General features: G+C 46.3%; 1 protein-coding gene across 3 annotated transcripts in view; it reads right to left on the reverse strand.

Moving 5' to 3' along the window:
- The window catches only part of NPY1R (neuropeptide Y receptor Y1), a 24,024-nt gene continuing 2,372 nt past the window's right edge, over positions 1 to 21,652 (reverse strand). For 2 of the 3 annotated variants that reach the window (XM_083520310.1, XM_083520309.1), the window contains exons 2-3: positions 4,100 to 4,969; positions 1 to 3,983 (exon numbers count right to left, since the gene is read on the reverse strand). In XM_083520310.1, the coding sequence (XP_083376436.1) occupies positions 3,525 to 3,983; positions 4,100 to 4,795 (1,155 nt within the window). In that variant the 5' untranslated portion in view covers positions 4,796 to 4,969 and the 3' untranslated portion in view covers positions 1 to 3,524. The remainder of the gene's footprint in view (positions 3,984 to 4,099; positions 4,970 to 21,652) is intronic. The other variant, XM_083520308.1, reaches the window with a different exon arrangement.

Consider the following 21,652-nt stretch of genomic DNA (forward strand, 5'->3'; position numbering starts at 1 on the left):
TATTTTAATCTCATAGGCATTTATTCTTGGCAAATTTATAATAATATATAAAGTTCATCATCATTATTGGTACAAGTCTGTCCGTTACTTATACTAAATTCCTTGGTCACTGCATGGATAATAACAAGAACAAGAACGAATGCCTGACCTGGACCCTTGGTGATTATTGAACTGACAGGCACAATCAATATATAGAAATTTTAACAGCTGTAAGAAAACAGTGTCTTTCCATTTGCTTCAATAAATTTATGTCAACACAGATCCCACAACCCAACTCTGTAACTATATATACTGAACACCAGAAAGCCTTCTAATGTAATATAGTTATCTACAAGACTGTACAATACATTGTTACCCTGCAATCCAAAGCTCTGCAAGAGCCCAACCGATCTCTGAGTTTTGTGTGAGGTGGTGATGGCCCAATCACTTCAGTGTTTGCTACAGGTGCACACGCCAGCCAAGCTGCTGCGTAAGACATTTTGTGCTGAGGAGGCCTAAAAAGATGTCAGTTATGGGGAAATCAATGCAGAACAGTTGGAATCTAACTAAAGTAGCCTAATATGTTTATAGTTATGTAGCAGCATTACCTTTTATTATGAGGGTGTGACTTCAAAAAAGGGTTATATAAGGATATAACTTGGGGGGGGGCAACCCTCCTTGTCAGTTAGCCCAGTAAAGGGCTCTCATTGACAAACAAACTGCGAGGAAAATATCAGTTTATTTCTTAAGGAGCTACTGGAATAAAATACTAGATGTATGTGTGTGTGTGTTTTCTTTACATGGCCACAAATAAAAGGTCTATTTAGCTTGCCTTGCAGTCTTATTGGTGGTGGTGAGGTTTTATGGTGACTGCTCTGCCATATCCACAGCCCCACCAGCTTATTTCATGGTGGTTGCTCTGCCATGTCAAAAACCCTGTCAGGGTCAGCTTTCCACCACCATTTGGTTTGGTTGTTCATTCCCTTCAACTGATATCAGTGAGGGAGGGAGGAATCACTATGCCATCTTCAGGGCTGGTATAGTTCTTTGCCCTTTCCAGGGGCATGTCAGCAAAATGAGGTGACCTTGGATCTTGTGTCTCTAAGCCAGGCATCCCCAAACTCGGCCCTCCAGCTGTTTTGGGCCTAGCTAACAGGACCAGTGGTCAGGGATGATGGGAATTGTTTTGTAGTTCCAAAACAGCTGTAGGGCTGCCGAGTCTGAGGATGCCTGCTCTAAGCCCTCCCCCCAAAAAATTCTACCTGCCCACATTCTACCTGCCCTCTTTCACACTTAACACCAGTGGGTATCTGTGCCCACAGATCTTAGCATCTTCTCGGGTAAGGTACATCACCACAGAAAAGCACTTGCACCACTTCAAATGGTCCCTTAGCAAATGGTCCCTTAAAAAAAAAAAAATGCTTCTGAAGGACAGGTTGATGAGGGAGGGTTTTCCAGAGCAGCACACCTAAGCATTCCATTTCCTCTTTTTATTTTATGGGGTGCTGTCTACCCTGTGGCTACAGCCCTGAATGTTTCCCCAGTTTTATGTGAATGAGACAGCCCTGGCTTGTGTAGATTGCTATGGTGCACCATAGCTGCCAGACAACAAAGAGCCTCAAATAATCAAGTTAGTTTTCAGTCAGAAATCACAATGAATGCAGTCGCTGCCACTACCTTTCAAGACGGTTAAACCATGAAAATCTGGTCACAGACCATGAGCATAATTATGCTACCGAATTAGGCTAATGACTACGAATGGTATCAAGTCACTGGGACATATTTTATGTAATAACCTGAGATGCTTAGAAACAATAACAGTGGCTAATACTGCCTATTAGGTCATGAGTCAGCCTGCATACTGAGTTAATCAAATGTGGCGCCTCAGAATTAGGACTTAAGTCCTAATTTACCATCTCAGTGTGCTTTGGTCCTGTGTACATTTGTGTAAATTGAGCTGCCCTTGGGATACAACTAGATGTGGCATTAGGAGACCTGGGACCAGAACTCCTGCTCTGTTTTTTTGTTTTAAAGAAAAGGACTTTAATGGCAGCTGTGGGGTCAGGAGACTATAATCAGGGCTGTGGCACTGGGCTCAGGAGTGATAAACCTTCTTCCCTGCCTCATTTTCCCAGTTAAACACCCACACAGACATTTAAGCTGCTAGTTACCCAGTGGGTAAAATATACGGGTACAGGTAGTTTCTATACAAAACTCAGTCAAATATATTTGTGGATACTGCTGTCAAAGTTACTGTGTGTATGGGCTGCACAATTTTAAGACCCAGTGACTTACAAGAGAAGGTGTTAAGCATGTAACCAAATATCACCAGTATAGATATTAAAATAATAGTTAGGATTACACATCACACCCCATGGATGCTAATGGGTGTGATGTGTAATCCTAACAATCCTTACCTAGAGGTGCCGCTTAGCCAGGGTGATTTACTCCCTTGCATGTGTGCTTAACACTGGGGCCTTAAAGTGCTAATCCTAGGTTGGACAGGGTCCACAACTGACTATTTAGTTCCGTCAATCCTGTTCATTTTTCATTTTGAATTACACACACCTTTAAATAACTCAAATGCAGTTAGCGATTCATGTAACTGTATAATCTGCAGGTTTTGGAGTAATACTTCAATGGCAGTCTGTTGCTTCTGACACAGGAAGGTATTTTCTAATAGTAAGGCTGAAATCCTTGCTTCTGAGTTAACACATGGTTAGGATTCTGCTCCAAAACAGCTGCTCAAAGCAGAATGGCCTGATTCTGTTTAGAAGTGGGTTTATGCTAAAGGCTTGAGTCTTATGTGGGGGAGGGGGTCCATGGTAATCTAATCCATTTACTACCATTCCTCTGAAAACATTTATTTTCCCCATTCCTACAATAATGATATTCGGGCGGGGGGTTCCCATTTTTTCTAATTGCTTAGTGTGGGGAACAGATACATAGGAATATAGATAGCTATCAAGTTGAGACAGCTGGCCCATCTGTCTAAGTATTTTCAATACTAACTGGCAGAGGATTTCCAAGATTTCAGGAAGTAGTCCTACTTGGAAATGGCACAGATTGATACCTGGGACCTTCTACAATGCAAAATATATTTGCTACAGTCTTTCCAGGTATACCTGCAAGTATTCTTTGGGCAGGGAGGATAAAACCTAGGATAAGAAGGGGTAACACCTCCCCCCCCGCCCCCGTGAAATAATATGCATTCCCAATTAAAATATACTCTTTTAAATAAATACAGTTAACAAATCTAAAGACAGAAATGTATCAATGCACAAAGAAAAAGACTCAAAAACATTCTTTTGATGAGAGCTTCAAGCAGAAATAGACCCAACTTTCATTATATATTAGGGATTAGATAGATTTGCTCTGGTTTTTACGAGCAGCAAAAAGGGGGTAGGGACCAGCAGCAGTTGAACCAGAGATATGAAAGTGACAGTTTAAAGTTCCTCAGTGAGGGAGAGGGGAAGATATTGACTTCTTTAAAGCATTGTGCTTGATCCCTGAAACTATATCATCTGTAGCGGGAGCTTTGGGAGCTATAGTCTTTCATCGTCACTGTCACTAATTTTCTTAAATGCTATGGGGCTCGCTTGCTTCAAAGAGGTCTTTGAAATGTCTGTATGCATGGTGGACATGGCTATTGTCTCGTAGTCATCATCCCTAGGGTGGAAATCACAGAAGCGAAAGAAAACCTGCAAATCCCTCTGGAAGTTCTTGTTGAGGAACCCATAAAAGATGGGGTTCACGCAGGTAGAGATCATAGCCGTGAGGTGACAGATCAGGAACAGCAAATTGTGGCTGCAAGAAGCAGCAGGTAGAATTTCATGGTTCCAGTCAAAGACTGTGTTAAAAACGGTCAGAGGGAGCCAGCACACCGCGAAGGCCACCACAATCGAGATGAGCATGATGTTGATCCTTTTCGTTTCAGTGGATCGGTATTTATTGTCTCTCATCTTATCCATCATGTTGCTCCTCCTTTTTAAGCGCATGTATATCTGCGGGAAAACAAAAATTCAAGAACAACTCTGTAACCTAAAACTGCGGATCCTACAGGCATTTATTTGGAGGAAACAAGGAACGGGTAAGACACGAAAGCAAAATTCTCTCTTACCTTTAAGTAGCAAATAAATATAAAGCAAAGGGGTCCCAAGTACTGTATCACCAAGAGAGCTGTGGTATACGAGAGCCTGATTGTCTCCAGTGGAAAGGAATCCAAGCACACGTACTTCCCTTTGTATTCCTCTATCGTTAGATTGGTAAAAGGTTCATCGGTCAGTATGTGATACACCAGGAAAGGCAAAGATGAAGCCACCGCTAGAATCCAGATCGCAGCAATCCCTATGTAGGCATGTCTGTTGTTTGGCCTCCAGCCACGAGGGTTGATAATCAGCTGGTGGCGCTCAATAGCAATGAGGACCAAAGAGAAAACCGAGACTGTGATGGAGACACACTGCACAAAAGGGTTCAGCTTGCACATGGCCTCGCCAAAGACCCAGTGGTCCATTAAGGTGTAGACAAAGGTGAAGGGAAGACACATGATGGTGATGAGGAGGTCCGAAAAGGAAAGGTTGACAATGAGGATGTTTGTCACGTTGCGCATCTCCTTTTGTTTTAAGATGATGATGATCAAGGCCAGGTTCCCAGAGATGCCCAGAAGGATGACGGCCCCATAAGCAAGAGCCAAGGTGAACACCATCGCCAAAGGCACGTGACAGTCTTCATCCGCAAAGTGCACGAGTCCAGAAGCCTCCTTTGAGACATTCTGAATGGAATAGTTTCCTGCCGAGGAAAGAAGTGATGAATTCATGTTGGGTTTCCCCACACGCACACAACAATCTGGGCCCACGCTGAGCAGTGGTCTGAAACGGCAATCGGTTTCTCAGAAGCACATTCAAGGCGTTAATGTTGTTCTCCTTACACAAAGAACAGGCTCCCAGCAGAAGCTGCCACAGAAATGTTCATGCCATCAATAATGTACAACCTGCAAAGGCAAAAATAATGTACACGGATTTATTTTTCTTGGGTTTTCAGAAATGGAGGGAGGTTTTTTGTACTTTATTGGAAAACCAGGGACCTTCTTAATCACAGTTGGAATATTTATTCCCCCTCACTGCCATATTGTTTTCTATTATGGAGTGGCTGTTTAAACCTGAATTTTCACTGCTGAGCTAATATTCAGAAGGGACTGTAGGGCTATCAGTTGTGTGTCAAGGCCCCAAGCCAGCCCCCCATAAGAAATAAATTCACATTAACACAGAATTTTGGTTTAAGTTTAATGGGCAAAATTTAGGCCACAACTTTATTGAGTGGTATTGGCTTAGGCATTGGCAATAGACTATATCTGACTCCTGCCTACCTTGCAGGGAGTCATGAAAGGGTAAACCACCAAAAGAGGTACCATATCAGGGGAACCCACCTGCAGCTCTCCTACATGTTCCCAGAGTCCTGGCATGGCCCCAGCCCCTCAAGTGGACTTTAGACAAGATCCAGGCCCCAGATTCCTTTAACGGAATAGCCTTGGACATGGAGGGGCAGGTGATGGCCGACCTGCCCTCCCCCCCACATCAATAAGCCAATGCCTAACCGCCTAACCTTACAAAGTTGTGACGATTGCTAAGAGGTAGGCGAAAACCAAGTGGCCAATGCCAGTCTGCCAAATGGAAAAATTGCTACCTGGCCCCCGTCCCAAGACAGGCAACCAACCAAAGTCCAAAGCAAGGCCAGAGAGCACCTAAAATAAAAGGGCAGGTGGATGGGTGTTTGGCAGCTCAAAGCAGGTGCGCAGCACACGATGCGCTGCTGCTCATATACCACCCCCCACACAATCACCTCTCTCAAAGTGATTGGCCAAGGAGGCCTGGGATGATTGTGGTGCCACCCTGGCGTGGAAGGCCTCACTCCACCTTGGATCATTTTTAAGATGATCCAACTTCTCATTCCCTACAGCAGGCGTGGCTAACCTATGGTGCCTCCAGATTGCATTGGAGTACAACTCTTATCATCCCTAACCATTGGCCATGCTGATGGGCACTAGAATCCTACAACAACTGAACACCCACATGCAAAGCTCCCCTGCCCTGCACAGAGACAATATTAATTAGACCTACATCTTTGTACCCAGAGAAAGGATTCCTCTTTGCACAAAGCTTAATTGCAATGCATTGCACCCAAAGACAACAAGCAATATCAGGTTAACTCACAGGCGTCTGGCTGAAAGTCATTCCTGGGGTGCGTTTCCCAAGGACTTTGAGACAATAACCACGGGAGATCTACACATGCTGCTAGTTTTAGTGCCCAATGTTAAGCATGTTTACCCAGAAGCAGTGCTGGATTAACACACAAGCTAAGTAAGCTGCAGTTTAACACCCCCTAGAAACTAAATTTCAACTCTTACATAAATTATTTCAAAATCAAAGGGAGCAGGGTGAAGAAAATCTGAAACCAGACATTACTGTTCTGTTGTGTGTATACTTAATAACTATGCAATTATTGGTCATATCACATACAGAAATAACCACAATTAATATCAAAATTTCATTCGGCCAGGTGTCCATAAGCCGTCAAAGAGCACTGGTGGCAGACCATACCAGGCTTGACTGGAGGAATTATTTGACCTAATCATAAATTAGTCTCATGTCAATTTCAAAGGTTCTTTTAAAAAAAATCATACAAGTGATTTAATTTTGATGCCATGTGTAGAACACACCTAGTGCATATTGTGTTGTTTCTTCCAGTGAATAAGTGTTATAAGTGCTCTTGCGTTGCTGGAACACTAAGTCTTCCAATATGCTAACTAAGAAATCATAAGGCAGCTTCACTTAAAGTTATTCCACATGCAAATAGGCTTATTGCAAAAATATTTGTTTTAGTTAGATTGTTTCGTTTTTCGCTGCCTCCTTGCCTATGTGGTGGAATGTCTGCAAATATAAAAGCGTGTTGTTTCTATTTCCATTGTCCTTTCTGTTGAAATAATAAACATTTTTGAGTAATGCCCTGGGGCCTCTTAAACTTGACACAACCCTGCTCAGAAGTAAGTACTACTGAGTTGAAATGCAATTTTCTGCCAAGTAAGTGTGTCTAAGGTTACAACAGCGCAGCCTAATATAAGAGAGCCTCAACAGGAAATCTATCATTGTGCCAGCATAAACCCGCAGATGAGTTATGATTAAGAATGATGCATTATTTTCTGACACTCAGTTCAAGGGTTTAGCTGCCATAATTTGGAATTCAGGCTACACGGTCACATATAGGAATTTTTCTATAGACCCAGAGCATACGAGATTCCAGCAGCAAGCACAGTTTAATGATCAAACCGAGTACTTCTTGAGTACTAACAAAACAACACAGAACACATTCTTGGCCAGTTCAAAGCACTTATTCATTCGGAAAGGTCACGGAGCAGAGAAACACCAAGCAATCATCAATCTCATTCACATTAGGAATAATATTGCAGGTCACTGTGAGAAGCCCAATCCTCAAAGAAATCAAATGGAGGGGGTCAGCCCACTGAAAAATTTCCAGCCACCAGTCAGGCTGAGAGCTCATGGAAGTTCTCTCAAAGGTGAAGACTCCTTGCCCTTCAATGTCATCCTAATGCAGGATTAGCCAATGTGGTGCACTGCAGAGGTTGTCACAGACTACAACTCCCATCACCTCTGACCATTTACCACCCCGGCTGGGGCTGATGGAAGTTGTAGTCCAATATCGGGTCACCACATTGCCTACCCTTGTCCTAATGTCACCAGAATTCAAAGACCATGATCAAGATGTATTCCTTGGTTCTTCAGTCACATTGCAAAAGCATGAAGTTTGACATGCACTGCAGAGTTAAAACGACAAGCGCCTAGAATTCTGCATACAGATATAGGTTCAGATGATTGAAGTTAATTGCAAAGTATTTCATTCCAATAGATGTTGCTACAGGTTTGTTTTGTTTTTAAATTTGTTCCTGTTCTTTATATTGTAATGTACAGCAAATGTCAGTGGGGCAGCACGGTTCAGAATAAATTCAATGCACATACAAAACTGAAAACATTTTACATTGACTCTAAGGAGAGGGGTTAAAATGACTTGTGACCGACCCAGCTGAACACAGGGCAGCAGATATATATGATGGTCCACTGGAGGTGTGGTAAACCTTATGGGTTTGCCTCCTTTCTGCCTGCCTGCCTGCCTGCCTGCCTGCCTGCCTGCCTGCCTGAGATCTCAAAGACAGAAGGGCACAATGCAATAGATTGAGGACTGCATTTAGATTAGTGGGTCACTAGTTGTAAATGCCTGAGATGATAGATAGATGATAGATAGATAGATAGATAGATAGATAGATAGATAGACAGACAGATAGGTAGATATAATGGAGCTATACTTTCAGTTCAAGGATCTAATTAGCTATGATAAGCACCTGAGTGGCTGTCACACACACACCCACCCACCCCCCAGATCTCCTTGGAGCTTGCTGCCACCTTGTCAGTCCCCTATTTATTCTCCATCCACCTCACAAACCACCACAGCACGAATCCTGTGCTTTGTGCTTTGGATTCTCTCCCCCCCCCAAACCAGCCTCCCTAAGCCACCCACAATCTGGACTGAGATCATAGCCTGAGGGGGAGGGGAGAGTTAACCCTTTCTTTCTGAACCATTTCCATACCAAGCCCCCACCCCACCCCCATTACCTTTAAAAACAACAACTCCATACTGTATTGTGTTTCTGACCTGGATCATGCCCCACACACTTTTAAAGTGAAGAATTCCAAGCAGGGCTTCAGAGAGAGAGAGATTTAACTTGCCATTGGGTTTGGCACTGATCTAGTCAGTGGTGACTGGTACCCATTGGCAGGGGCGCCGACTTATAAAAAATATTGGGGGGGCCCATACCGGGGTCCTGCCGCTGGTTCGCTCGGGTAGCCGGGAGAACGCAGTTCGAGGTGGCGGCGTTGGGGAGAGACCCTCGCTCAGGGCGCCACGAGACTTGGCGGCCGGCGGCCTATCTGGGGGGTTTTGGAGCGTATTTTGGCGGAGCGATTGGGGAGGAGGGGGCTTGTTGCCGGATTCTTCAGCTGAGCAGGAGATCCGCTGCTGGGGGTCCCTGGGCCGAGTTGTGAGCACGGCCTGCTGAAGGGAGATCCAGCCGATTGCTCGACGGGGACGGCCGGGGCTCTCCGGCTAGGGCGCGCGGCTGGCTGGCTGGCGAGGGAGCAGGTGGGGAGGAGGCGGGGTCCTCACTCTCTTAGGAAACGCACCCGCGCGCCCGATTGCCACGAAGTCCGAAGGGTGCGTGTGTGGAATTAAAAAGCAAAAACGAGATACGGGCAGGGCAGGCAAAGAGTTTTCCGCAAGAGGATGGAGGGCAGGTTGAAGAGAAAATCACTCAGGATGAGACAGTCAAATCAGCCATGATAAAATGGGCTCAGGATATTGGGTATAACATCATGTTTGAGAACTGGGAAAGGTTATGGACCACCGGAATGAAATTCACGGCATGTAATGCCTTGAAGGAAAATATTATGAAAATGATTTATAGGTGGTACATGACCCCAGTCAAGCTTGCAAAAATATATCACCTGTCTGATAATAAATGTTGGAAATGTAAGGAGGCTGAAGGGACATTCTTTCACCTCTGGTGGACTTGTCCAAAAGTGAAGGCCTTCTGGGAAATGATCTATAATGAGTTAAAAAAGGTATTTAAGTATACCTTTCCCAAGAAACCAGAGGCCTTCCTCTTGGGCATTGTTGGCCAGAAAGTGTTAAAGAAGGATAGAACTTTCTTTATGTATGCAACTACAGCAGCAAGAATACTTATCGCAAAATATTGGAAGACACAAGATTTGCCCACACTGGAAGAGTGGCAGACGCAATTGATGGACTACATGGAACTGGCTGAAATGACTGGCAGAATCCGAGATTTGGGAGAAGAAACAATGGAAGAGGACTGGAAAAAATTTAAGGACTATTTACAAAAACAATATAAGTTGTATGAATGTTAAAAATTTACACGATTCGGAAACTATAGCTTCAGCAATTAGATTTGGGAAACAGGAAATTATATTTTAAGTAAGAAAAGGTCAAAATCTAAGGTAATACTATGTTTAATTTAAGATATAAGTAACTGATGAAAAGTATGTTAAACTTAGAGGTATAGTATTTGAAAAGTACAAAATAAGGTACGAAACAAGGTAATAATTTGCTGATATCTTTATTATAAAGAATGCAGGGTAAGGGAGATGCGATGTGTTGAATGTGTTGAATGGTTGGTTTTCTTTTCTTCTTTTTCTTTTTTTCTTTTTCTTGTTCTTTTACTTTTTTCTTCAGTGTATGTTTCTAACTTTGTATTTGAAAACTTAATAAAATATTTATAAAAAAAAGAGAAAATCCTTTCGCTTTTCTGGGGCGCAGGGAAGTCTCAGAGCCGGAGGTTGGGGAAGGGACCCCCCTTTGCTCTGCCCTCTTCTCCCGTCTTAGATTTGCATGGGGGTCCCCGCCCAAGCTTGCCTGGCCACCGGGCCACACAAGGGCCGCGCTCTACGCGGCACACCTTGCTAGCCGCGCAGCTGTCCTCCGCGGCTGCGGAGCGGCCCTGCGCCGGTGCCCAGCCCCTCTGGGCGCCCGCTGCGCTGCCAATGACAAGCGGGCGACGTCGCGGGCGGGGAAGGCGTCGCTTTCTTTCCCGATCCTTCATCCTCCCAGTCTTTCAGCCCTTTTTTGGGTTGGAAGCTCGTCTCCTTCGCCCTTCTCCTTTCTTCACCCTGCGCGCAATTTTCCTCCCTCGTCTCCCCATTTCTCCTTCCTTCCTGACTGACTGACTGACTGACGGGCTTGGGCTCGGGCTCAGGCTCGGGCTCGGGCTCCGGGTCGGGCTCGGGCTCCGGCTCGGGCTCAGGCTCAGGCTCGGGCTCGGGCAGCCACAGCGTCGGCGGTGTTGGCGATCGGCGGCGCGGGGGGATGGCCCTCCCGGGGGAGCCGGCGCTGCTCAATGGGGTTGCCAAGGAGACAGGCCGGCCGCCCCCCTCCCCCGGCCCGGCGCCCCCCGCGCCAAGCGTCGACAGGCAGAGCCAGCGCGGCGGTGGCGCTCTGCTGGAGGGGCGCCCGAGATTATTGGGGGGGCTGAGCCCCCCCAAACGAATTTTTGAGGGGGCTCGGGCCCCCTCAAGCCCCATGGAGTCGGCGCCTATGCCCATTGGGACAGAAGGCAAGGAGACCAATAGGCAGAGCCTGATGATGATAAAAGTGCTACAAGGGGCAGGATTCTGACAGTAGAGTTAACCAGGGCTATTGACTGTTTGGCTCCGAAGCGCCCTCTCCGATTGCATGGAGCCCGGACAGCCCCGTGGTTTTCCACGGATCTGAGGGCACTGAAACAATCGTTGAGACGGCTAGAGCACCGGTGGCAGATAACTCATTCCGAATCTGACCGGACACAGGTTAGAGCTCAACGTTGAGCCTACCAAGTGGTGATAGCGATGGCGAAGAAGAATTTCTTCACCGCCTCTATTGCATCTGCAGAAAACAGCAGCAGGAGACTTTTTCAGGTGGTTCACAATTTAGCGGAACCACCTGCAACATCGGGGCCCAGTACGGGCCACATGTTCTCCTGCAATGATTTTGCAAAGTTTTTTGCAGATAAAATCGCTCAGATTCAGGAAGAAGTAGACTCCACCGTGGGAGCAGGGCCGGGGCGGGAGAGTGCTAGAGTTCTGTCTAGTCAAGTTGAGTGGGATCAATTCCAATCTGTTACCGCCGAGGATGTGGACAGGCTGCTTGGATGAGTGAAACCAACCACCTGTCTCCTGGATCCTTGCCCATCCTGGCTTATAAAAGCTAGCCGGGAAGGACTGGGCGATGGGCTTCGTGGGGTGGTGAATGCTTCCCTCCATGAGGGAGCCTTCCCAGACCCGCTGAAAGAGGCGGTTATTAAACCGCTTCTTAAAAAACCATCTTTAGATGTGGCCACGATGGCCAACTATCGCCCAGTCTCAAATCTTCCATTCCTGGGCAAGGTGATTGAGCGAGCGGTTGCTGAACAACTCCAGGCATGCCTGGAAGAAGCGGACCATTTGGATACCTTCCAGTCGGGATTCAGACCTCATCATGGGACTGAAACTGCCTTGGTCGCACTGGTTCATGATCTCCGGCGGGCTAGGGACAAAGGTGAGAGCTGTTTCCTAGTTCTGCTGGATCTCTCAGCGGCGTTTGATACCATCGACCATAGCATCCTTCTGGACCGTCTTGAGGGGCTGGGAGCTGGGGGCACTGTTATACAGTGGTTCCGCTCCTTCCTCCTGGGCCATGTTCAGAAAGTGGTGGTGGGGGATGAGTGTTCAGACCCCTGGGCTCTCACTTGTGGGGTGCCTCAGGGTTCTGTCCTCTCCCCCATGCTTTTTAACATTTACATGCAGCCGCTGGGAGAGATCATCAGGAGGTTTGGGCTGGGTATTCATCAGTATGCGGATGATACCCAGCTCTACCTCTCTTTTAAATCAGAACCAGTGAGGGCGGTGAAGGTCCTGCGTGAGTGTCTGGAGGCGGTTGGAGGATGGATGGCGGCTAACAGATTGAAGTTGAATCCTGACAAGACAGAAGTACTGTTTTTGGGGGACAGGAGGCGGGCAGGTGTGGAGGATTCCCTGGTCCTGAATGGGGTAACTGTGCCCCTGAAGGACCAGGTGCGCAGCCTGGGAGTCATTTTGGACTCACAGCTGTCCATGGAGGCACAGGTCAAATCTGTGTCCAGGGCAGCTGTTTATCAGCTCCATCTGGTACGTAGGCTGAGACCCTATCTGCCTGCGGACTGTCTCGCCAGAGTGGTGCATGCTCTGGTTATCTCCCGCTTGGACTACTGCAATGCACTCTACGTGGGGCTACCTTTGAAGGTGACTCGGAAACTACAACTAATCCAGAATGTGGCAGCTAGACTGGTGACTGGGGGCGGTTGCCGAGACCATATAACACCGGTCTTGAAAGACCTACACTGGCTCCCAGTACATTTCCGAGCACAATTCAAAGTGTTGGTGCTGACCTTTAAAGCCCTAAACGGCCTCGGTCCAGTATACCTGAAGGAGCGTCTCCACCCCCATCATTCTGCCCGGACGCTGAGGTCCAGCGCCGAGGGCCTTCTGGCGGTTCCCTCATTGTGAGAAGCAAAGCTACAGGGAACCAGACAGAGGGCCTTCTCGGTAGTGGCGCCCGCCCTGTGGAACGCCCTTCCAGCAGATGTCAAAGCAATAAACAACTACCTGACATTCAGAAGACATCTTAAGGCAGCCCTGTTCAGGGAAGTTTTTAACGTGTGATATTTTACTCTATTTTTGGTTTCTATGGAAGCCGCCCAGAGTGGCTGGGGTGGCCCAGCCAGATGGGCGGGGTATAAATAAATTATTATTATTATTATTATTATTATTATTATTATTATTATTATTACCCCCTGGAGTGCTTCTAAGTAAGTAATAAGTAAGTAATCACCCTAATGGGTCAACCTCCACTATATATATCTTTTGTCTTGTGACCTACTCTGAACCTCTTCTTTTTCTTTACTCCCCTTTACTCCCACTTAAAAAAAATGCTTTTGGCCATGCTCTTTTCAGCTACCAAGAGACAGGCGCCCAGTGCATTGGAGCAGAGTTACTGTTCTTGCAAGCAGTCTCCTTCCCTAGTTAATATTCCAGCTGGCCCCCAGAAGAACAGTAGGGGGCCGAGCACAAATAAGCTATCCTGGTTGCTTTCATCTCTGGCAGAACTGCTGTCTAGCAGGGATAGGGCAGCCACTGAGGAAGCAGGAACAAAACGAAAAGGATTCAAAATTAAAGAGGATTTGAGGAGGGAAAGAGCAAATCAATATTTATCCACAGAACTCAAATATACACACAACAGAGCAATCTCTTGCCATTTATGAAGAGACAGGATAGAAAGACGGAATCAATGGAAACTTAAACCAGCAATTAATTGACCCACATTTGATGCAATCAATAGACCGCAAAGCCTTGTGGGGTATTTCCCCCCTCTTCTGAAACCTCTTCATGCAACTTAAGTTTCCCCTTAAATGGAAAGGCTTGAGCTGAAGGCTGAGTTTACCAAGGCAGCCCACAGCCTTGATCCATAAGAGCACCTAATTTTCATTGGCTTATATCACAGATGGGGAACCTTTAGCTCGTGGGCCAGAGGTGGCCCGTGGCTCCCTCCAACCTGGCCCACAGCCTCTCCTCCACAGCCCCTTGCCTGTGCTTAAAAGGGGAGCTGGTGCTAAAGAAACCTGACTGCTGCCCAGTGGGGTGAGAAGAGAATACAGTGGTACCTCGGGTTAAGTACTTAATTCATTCCAGAGGTCCATTCTTAACCTGAAACTGTTCTTAACCTGAGGTACCACTTTAGCTAATGGGGCCTCCCACTGTCACCATGCCACCATGAGCACGATTTCTGTTCTCATCCTGAAGCAAAGTGTTCTTAACCCAAGGTACTATTTCTGGGTTAGCTGGGTCTGTAACCTGAAGCGTATGTAACCTGAGGCATCACTGTACAGCTGGAGAGGAAGAAGGGAATAAAATAATACATTCCAGCCATACTAGAAGAGTCACAGTTTCACACACACACACACACACTTCCATTCAGGCACTATCAACTTTCAAGGAAGGCACATTTCAGCCAGGCAAAAGTACTTGTGAGAGAAGGAGCAAAACTGGCGAGGGTCTGAGGCTTAGGAAGGGGAGGAAAGAGTCCTGAGGATTAGATAGGGAGGCCTACATTCAGCCCCTAAGCCTGAGCTTCCCCACCAGCTTAAGCCCAAACCAGCTTCAATTGTCTTTGGAGCTTGCTGGCTGCCCTGTTACTTGCCTCCGAGCTCTGATAAACAAACTAGCTTCATTTCTTGTGGTCAGCAAATGCAACATTGATGACGAACATGAAAGCTACAATAGTGGAAGTGTGGTAGAAGAAGACATGGCATTTCAACCAGGGAGGTTATCATTCACCAGCATCCACTGCATGCCCTCCAACATTTCTCTGTTGAAAACAGAGACGTCTCATTCCATAATGATAATTTTACTATTTATACCCCACACATCTAACTGGGTTGCCCCAGCCACTCTGAGCAGCTTCCAACATATATAAAAATCTAATAAAACATTAAACATTAAAAAAAACCTCCCTTCCCTATACAGGATTGCCTTCAGACAGCTTGGGGGTCAAATAACTCCATACCGTCCAATAAAAATAGGGACATCCTAAGGAAAAGTGGTACATTCTGGGATCAAATCAGAAACCACGATGGCTTCTGTAAATCTGGGACTGTCTCCTGAAAATAGGGACACTTGGGGGGGTCTGCCACTGTGGTGTGTCTGGGTTTTTAACAGGAAGCCTAACACAGGAGGTAAGATGAACCAAGCGCCCAAGCAAGATTTCAGTAACAGGACTTAGATTTGGACTAGAAAGCAGAGCCTCTCTGCATGGAGAAAAGGTGAGCTTCTCCATTTAAAAGAAGACCTAAGCTGGGGGGGAAACTGTAAAGACCTGATGAAGAGAGCACAGCAGAGGTTACATTTTCTGAGAATCCTCCAGAAAAATAATCTCTCAAAGGACCTGTTGATGGCATTCTACCATTGTACTGTTGAGAGTGTATTAACTTATGGTCTGTGTGTGTGGTTTGGGAGCTGCACAGTCAGGGGGGGAAACAATGCTGTCCAGGGTTGTAAGGACTGCAGAGAGAATAATTGGGTGCACTCTTCCCACCTTGGATCAAATCTATGCTCCAGGTGTCATAAGAAGATAGCTGTCAACGTTTCCCTTTTTTTAAAGGGAAATTCCCCTATTCCGAATAGGATTCCTTGCAAGAAAAGGGAAAAGTTGACAGCTATGCATAAGAAAGCTGCAGAGATAGTGCAGGACAGTACGCACCCCGGAAATGATCTCTTTCAGGTTCTGCCTTCTGGAAGAAGGGACAGGGTTATAAAGACTAGGGCTAGCTGCCTGAGAAACAGTTTTTATCCAAATGCGATTTTGGTTTTAAACACAGTGTAAGGTAGTCTCTGTGGGAGTATATTGTATTTAATTATGGGGTATCAGAGTTTTTAGGGGGCTAACCAAGCTGGGATAGCTGGGATAGCAGGCTTTGGTTTTTGAATGTCTGATGTAGATTTTTTCAATTTCGTTGTTCTGTATGGGACAATGACAATAAAGATTATCGTATCGTATAAAAGGCACCTCATCTATGCATCTAGAGCTAAGAGGAAGAGCTTCCAGGCTAGATGATGGAGTTGCATTCATGCGCCAGCATCCCTCATTTTAGAAACATGTGGTGTGATCCTAAACATGTTTACTCAGAAACAGGGCTACGAGTTTAGCGAATTTTATCAGCATGATGAATCCGTTCAAATATATTGGTCAGCTAAAAAGGTTCCCCTAACTTACTGACCAGCAGGTTTAAATAATAATAATAATAATAATAATAATAATAATAATAATAATAATAATAATTTTGATGTTGTTGTTGTTAATTTATTTAATTTGTTATTCACCTAATAGCCTCTCTGCAATTTACAGCCAGGTTTTAAAACATGCATTTGTAAAAACAAAAGCCACCAAAAGTTAAACAGTTGATCAGAACATAAAATGAACACCAGATTCCAAATGGGATGGGGGCTTTATCAGCAACCTAGACTGGTAGCAATAGAAATCTTGGCTTAGCTGGGTCATATTCTTGAAGCTACCAGCATGAGTTTGACCAAACTGCGGGAGGCAGTGGAAGACAGGAGTGCCTGGCGTGCTCTGGTCCATGGGGTCACGAAGAGTCGGACATGACTAAACGACTAAACAACAACAACTGCCTAGGTGGGGAGAAAAGTCTTAATCTGGTGCCAAAAATATGTCAATGTCAGTTCTAGGACAGCGTGTCACAGTCTGGAGATCTGGGGATATCAGGGAGGAACAAAGGACCAGTCCCTCTCTACTGCTGCCACCCTCCAAAGCTTTCTCAGACAGGGCAAACAGAGAAGGGGCTCAGAGGACACTCATATAGTTCAGGTAGAGTTTTCTTAACAACAACAATTTGCACAACAAAATTGATAAAATGGATGACAGAATTTACTAATAAAACAGCAGATGACAAGCACCATCTTAGACAGGGAAGGGGAATCTGTGTTCCTGCAGATTTTCCTGGATTCTGGCTCCAACACCCATCCCTGGGCTGAGACAGATTAGAGTTGTCGTCTAGCAATATCTGAAGAGCCAGTGGCCCAATGCTCAGGGATGGGTGTTGGAGCCGGAATCCACGAAAATCTGCAGGAACACAGATTCCCCTTCCCTGTCTAAGATGGTGCTTGTCATCTGCTGTTTTTATTAGCAAATTAGTATATTAGTAAATTAGTAAATACGAAGCATCTATATATTAGAAGAGGTATTCCCTTCTGTGTGACAGAGAAGAGGAAATAAGTCTTCTCGATGATGCTTGCTGCAACAATACATGTATCATCATCTAAAAATGAATAGTGCATATTATTCCCTTATTTTTTTCTCCTATGCAAATTTATGCATATTGAATAATCAATCAATTAAAACTCATTTTGGGCTTTTTCCACATTTGCACATTATTTAGCTGCTAATACACTTCCCATCTATTTAAATAAGATGGGGGCTGCCCACACCTGCACATATCTGAATTTGTATATGAGGTGCAGCTTCAGTTCTTCCTGTTCATGCCTGTAGCTGTTTTGTGCTTGTCCCTGCCTTCCAATTTGTTGATACTGTTATGCCAGTTAAGTACTGACAGGGCCTGTGTGCAGGTAGCTGCATGAGCCTTGTTTTCAATAAACATTTCCCCACCCCACCCAAGAAGTGTGCAAAAGCAAATTTGTTCATTCCGTTTTCTGATTTTGGGCAAAAGAAAGAAAGGAAAACAGCCTTTGCGGAGCACACTGGAAATAGTTACAAGAACAGCCATAAAAGAAATGAAAGCAATGGAAAGTGGCAATCGCTCTAATCAACCGAAATCACAAAAACAAATAATAATACGTGATCCTGAGTGGAGTGGTTTGGAAAGGAATTTGCATTATTCCAGTATCAGGTGAGCCTGAATTTACAGGCGGAAGCATTAAGATGGGCATTGTTCAAGGGTAAACCATCATGTGGACAACACAAATTAAATGTGAATGCAAACAGCTGCAAACACACAGAAAACTGGTGTGGAAAAGCCCATGGTTAATCAGTTAAGATTTCTTTAATTGGAAAACTATCCTCCTTCTAGGCCCCATGGAGTAAGTTACTTCCTAGCTAAGTGTGATTAGTTTTGCAGCCTTACATACTGTTACACACGACCCCAATCTCCACAGCAGTCCAAGATTCCAGGGGACCAAGCGCTTACACAGGACCTGTGTTTCCTTTGGAAATGAGGCAGAGTGGAGAGGGTAGTTCATTTACACATATATACAACCTGAGTCCAAGCTGGAGGGAGGCAGCATTGGATTTAAACAGACACCTGCCATTTCTTTGCCTCTCTCTCCAGCCCACTGCTTACTAATTCTGTTGAATAACTCTACAACACTCCGCCGCACGAAGCTTCTGCCCACATTACTCCTAACTCTCTATTCTCTCCCTGGCTTTTTGCAACACAGGCAGAGGAGACTTCCCACTCGCTTTGATCCTGTGTTGTGCTATATTACCCCCAGGCTGCCATCTCAAAGGGGATGCGTCTGACTTAATTAACACTTAATTTATGTTGATTCCCTTGGATTAGCATTGTCTAGCACACAGCCCAATCACAGGGGTTAGGCCTAATATACACACAGAATCTGGCTATTTCTTGCTAACACCCCCAAGCCTTTGTTACATTCTAATGCTGCTGGACGCGGGTGGCGCTGTGGGTAAAACCTCAGTGCCTAGGACTTGCCGATTGTATGGTCAGCAGTTCAAATCCCTGCGACGGGGTGAGCTCCCATCATTTGGTCCCAGCTCCTGCCCACCTAGCAGTTCGAAAGCACCCCTAAGTGCAAGTAGATAAATAGGTACCGCTTTATAGCGGGAAGGTTAACGGCGTTTCCGTGTGCTGCGCTGGTGCTGGCTCGCCAGCTGCAGCTTCGTCATGCTGGCCACGTGACCCGGAAGTGTCTTTGGATGGCGCCGGCTCATGGCCTCTAGAGCGAGATGAACACACAACCCTAGAGTCGGACACGACTGGCCTGTATGGGCAGGGGTACCTTTACCTTTACCTTTACCTTTAATGCTGCTGGTACCAGGAATTCAGGAAAAACTTAAACTTTGGTATCAGGCTGCATAGGTGCCACCCTAAACACACTAATAGTGCAACAACAACAACGGTGCAATCCTATGCATGCCAGTCTCTTTTACTTCAGTGGGGCTTGCTGTCAGATAAGAGGGAATGGAACTGCCTCTTTGGAATGCATTCCTGTACCAGTTAACTGAGAGTTAGCCCCACTGAACCCAATTGTTCCCAGTAGAACAGGATTGCACTGTTAAGTAAGGAAAGGTATGGTTAAGATCATGCTGGTGTTTCATATTCACACCCTGACTTCTTTCCCATCTATCAAAACTTTCCAAAGTTGATTGCCCTGAACAGAGGCTGGACTGCCGTGCAAGAGCCTATTCCTGAAAGGGAATCTTGATAACCCTTTCTGACCCAGACATAGACAAATCCTCACATCATAACGCAGGGGTGCCAACTTGGGGGCAATATTGGGGGGCATAATCGATCACGAGATGCACACATGCACACCATGTCCATTGATGGGGGTGGAGGGGCTCAAATATTTTATGAGGGGGAGAAGGGACCTTGGCCCCTAGGAGCTAGATCCTATGTCAAAACATAGCTCAAGAGGATCACAGTCACTGACCAAACTTCAACCCTTTCTGCTTCATTAAAAGGGCAAAAAAGCAGGTGTAGACAGAAAACTTACATGGACCCCAATATAGCCTGATCCAGAAACCAGTTAAGCCAAAGGACGTAGGATGGGGAGCTGAAGAACTGGCTTCTATGCATGGCAAACTTTTGGACTCAGTGAGACTTGATTCCAAATAAACACACACACCCCACTCCCTACTCTTAAACACTTAGAAAAAATATCTGTTGAAATCTTCTGAATACATTTATACTATTGTTGATGGGAGAGGCCTATTATTATTAAGTTTTCTGCCTTCACATATTGAGGATGAGATGTCAGGTTGCAAACAATGTACCCTTCCATTGGAATATGCTCATTGAACTCAATGGGAGAAAATATACATAGGATGAGACTAGACATAGTCAAGTGCATCGGCCAGAACGCTCTGTATGTGTGTGTCTATGTGTGAGGTTTGAGGGGAGGCAGAGAATGCAAGACTTCCAATTTTCCTCTTCAGCCCTGAAGCTCCCACATTAAGTCAGCATGTCCCCCAACCCCCTCCCTCACCCCTTGCATGGCTCCTGAATCCTGGGAAGCTAAAACAGCACCCTTAGAGGAGGGAGGAGGGGGATAGGATCCGCCTGTCTGTGTGTGGACGCAACCAAGGAAGGTTAGGGAAGTGGGATTTAAACCGGCTTCAATCCGATTCATCCTCACGACCAGTCTGTGGAGTGCAGCAGACGTCAGGCCGTCTTCCTCCAGTTGTCTTCCATTGTTTGAGCCTCTCTGCTTTCATGCAACAAAAGCCCCCACTTAACATGGGGAGAACCCTCCACCAACGACGGACCCCCTCGTGGGAATTGAGGAGACGTAGCTAGTTCATTTCATCTGCTCTAATTCCATCTGCGCTTGCGCTTTTTCTGCGGAGGAGACCTGACTGTGTCTTGGTTCTGGGAAAACGGGGGTCATTTATTTGCCACGATCGCCTTCCCTTCGAATACAACATTACCCACAATGCTGTCCTCCCCGCCCCCCCGGGTCTCCTGGAGACCTTGTGCGCTCCTGAGCCGACCGGCTGTAACTTGACACCCAGCCCGTCCCATCCCACAGCGTCTCTCCAATCGGACCCTCCAGTCCGGATCTGCCCTAAACAGTAACTACAGGCGACTCCCTGCAGCCAAAGCTGCTGCGCCTGCCGAATGTTCCTAAGGGTCAAGGTTCAGCGGGGTATTTACTGCCCCTTCCGTATGCTCTCTGGCTTGGAGAAGGATGGGGAACCTCCAAATGTCTCCAACGCCCATCACCCCTGACCACTGGGGATGCTGGCCAGCGAGGAGGGCAGGCGGAGCCCCATCGCATCTGAAGGGCTACACAGGCTTCCCACTGCTGTCCTTTTCGACGGAAAGAGCGGCCACACACCAGAGTCCCACTTCCCTTCCGCGGGTTACCCGAACCCGAAAAGACTCCCACTTCCAGCGGAGGCTGGATGGCCATCTGTCATGGATGCTTTAGTTGAGATTCCTGCTTTGCAATGGGCTGGGGGACCCCAATCCCCTACAATTCCCCTCCTTTCCTCCTTGTACACCAGCTTCTTCCCCGAGTTTACATTCCTTCTGGCTGGGAGAGCCAGGCGCGCGGATGAAAGGGGCCAGGGATCGCGCGCCTAGGTCCTTCTGCGAAGCGCTCCGCGCCTCTGCCTGCCCTTTCGCCCTTCGCCGTTGCTGGCAGATTCTCCCCAGTTTTTCGGCATCGGCTGGCTTGAAGACCTACAGAACAGCCCTCGGTTCTACTCACAGCTTCTTTCCTCTCTCTTCCAGCAAAAAGAAAAAAGAAAAAGCCCCCTTCTCCCC

The sequence above is a fragment of the Podarcis liolepis genome (genome assembly GCF_965112155.1).
Source record: "Podarcis liolepis genome assembly, chromosome: 9".
NCBI lineage: Eukaryota > Metazoa > Chordata > Lepidosauria > Squamata > Lacertidae > Podarcis > Podarcis liolepis.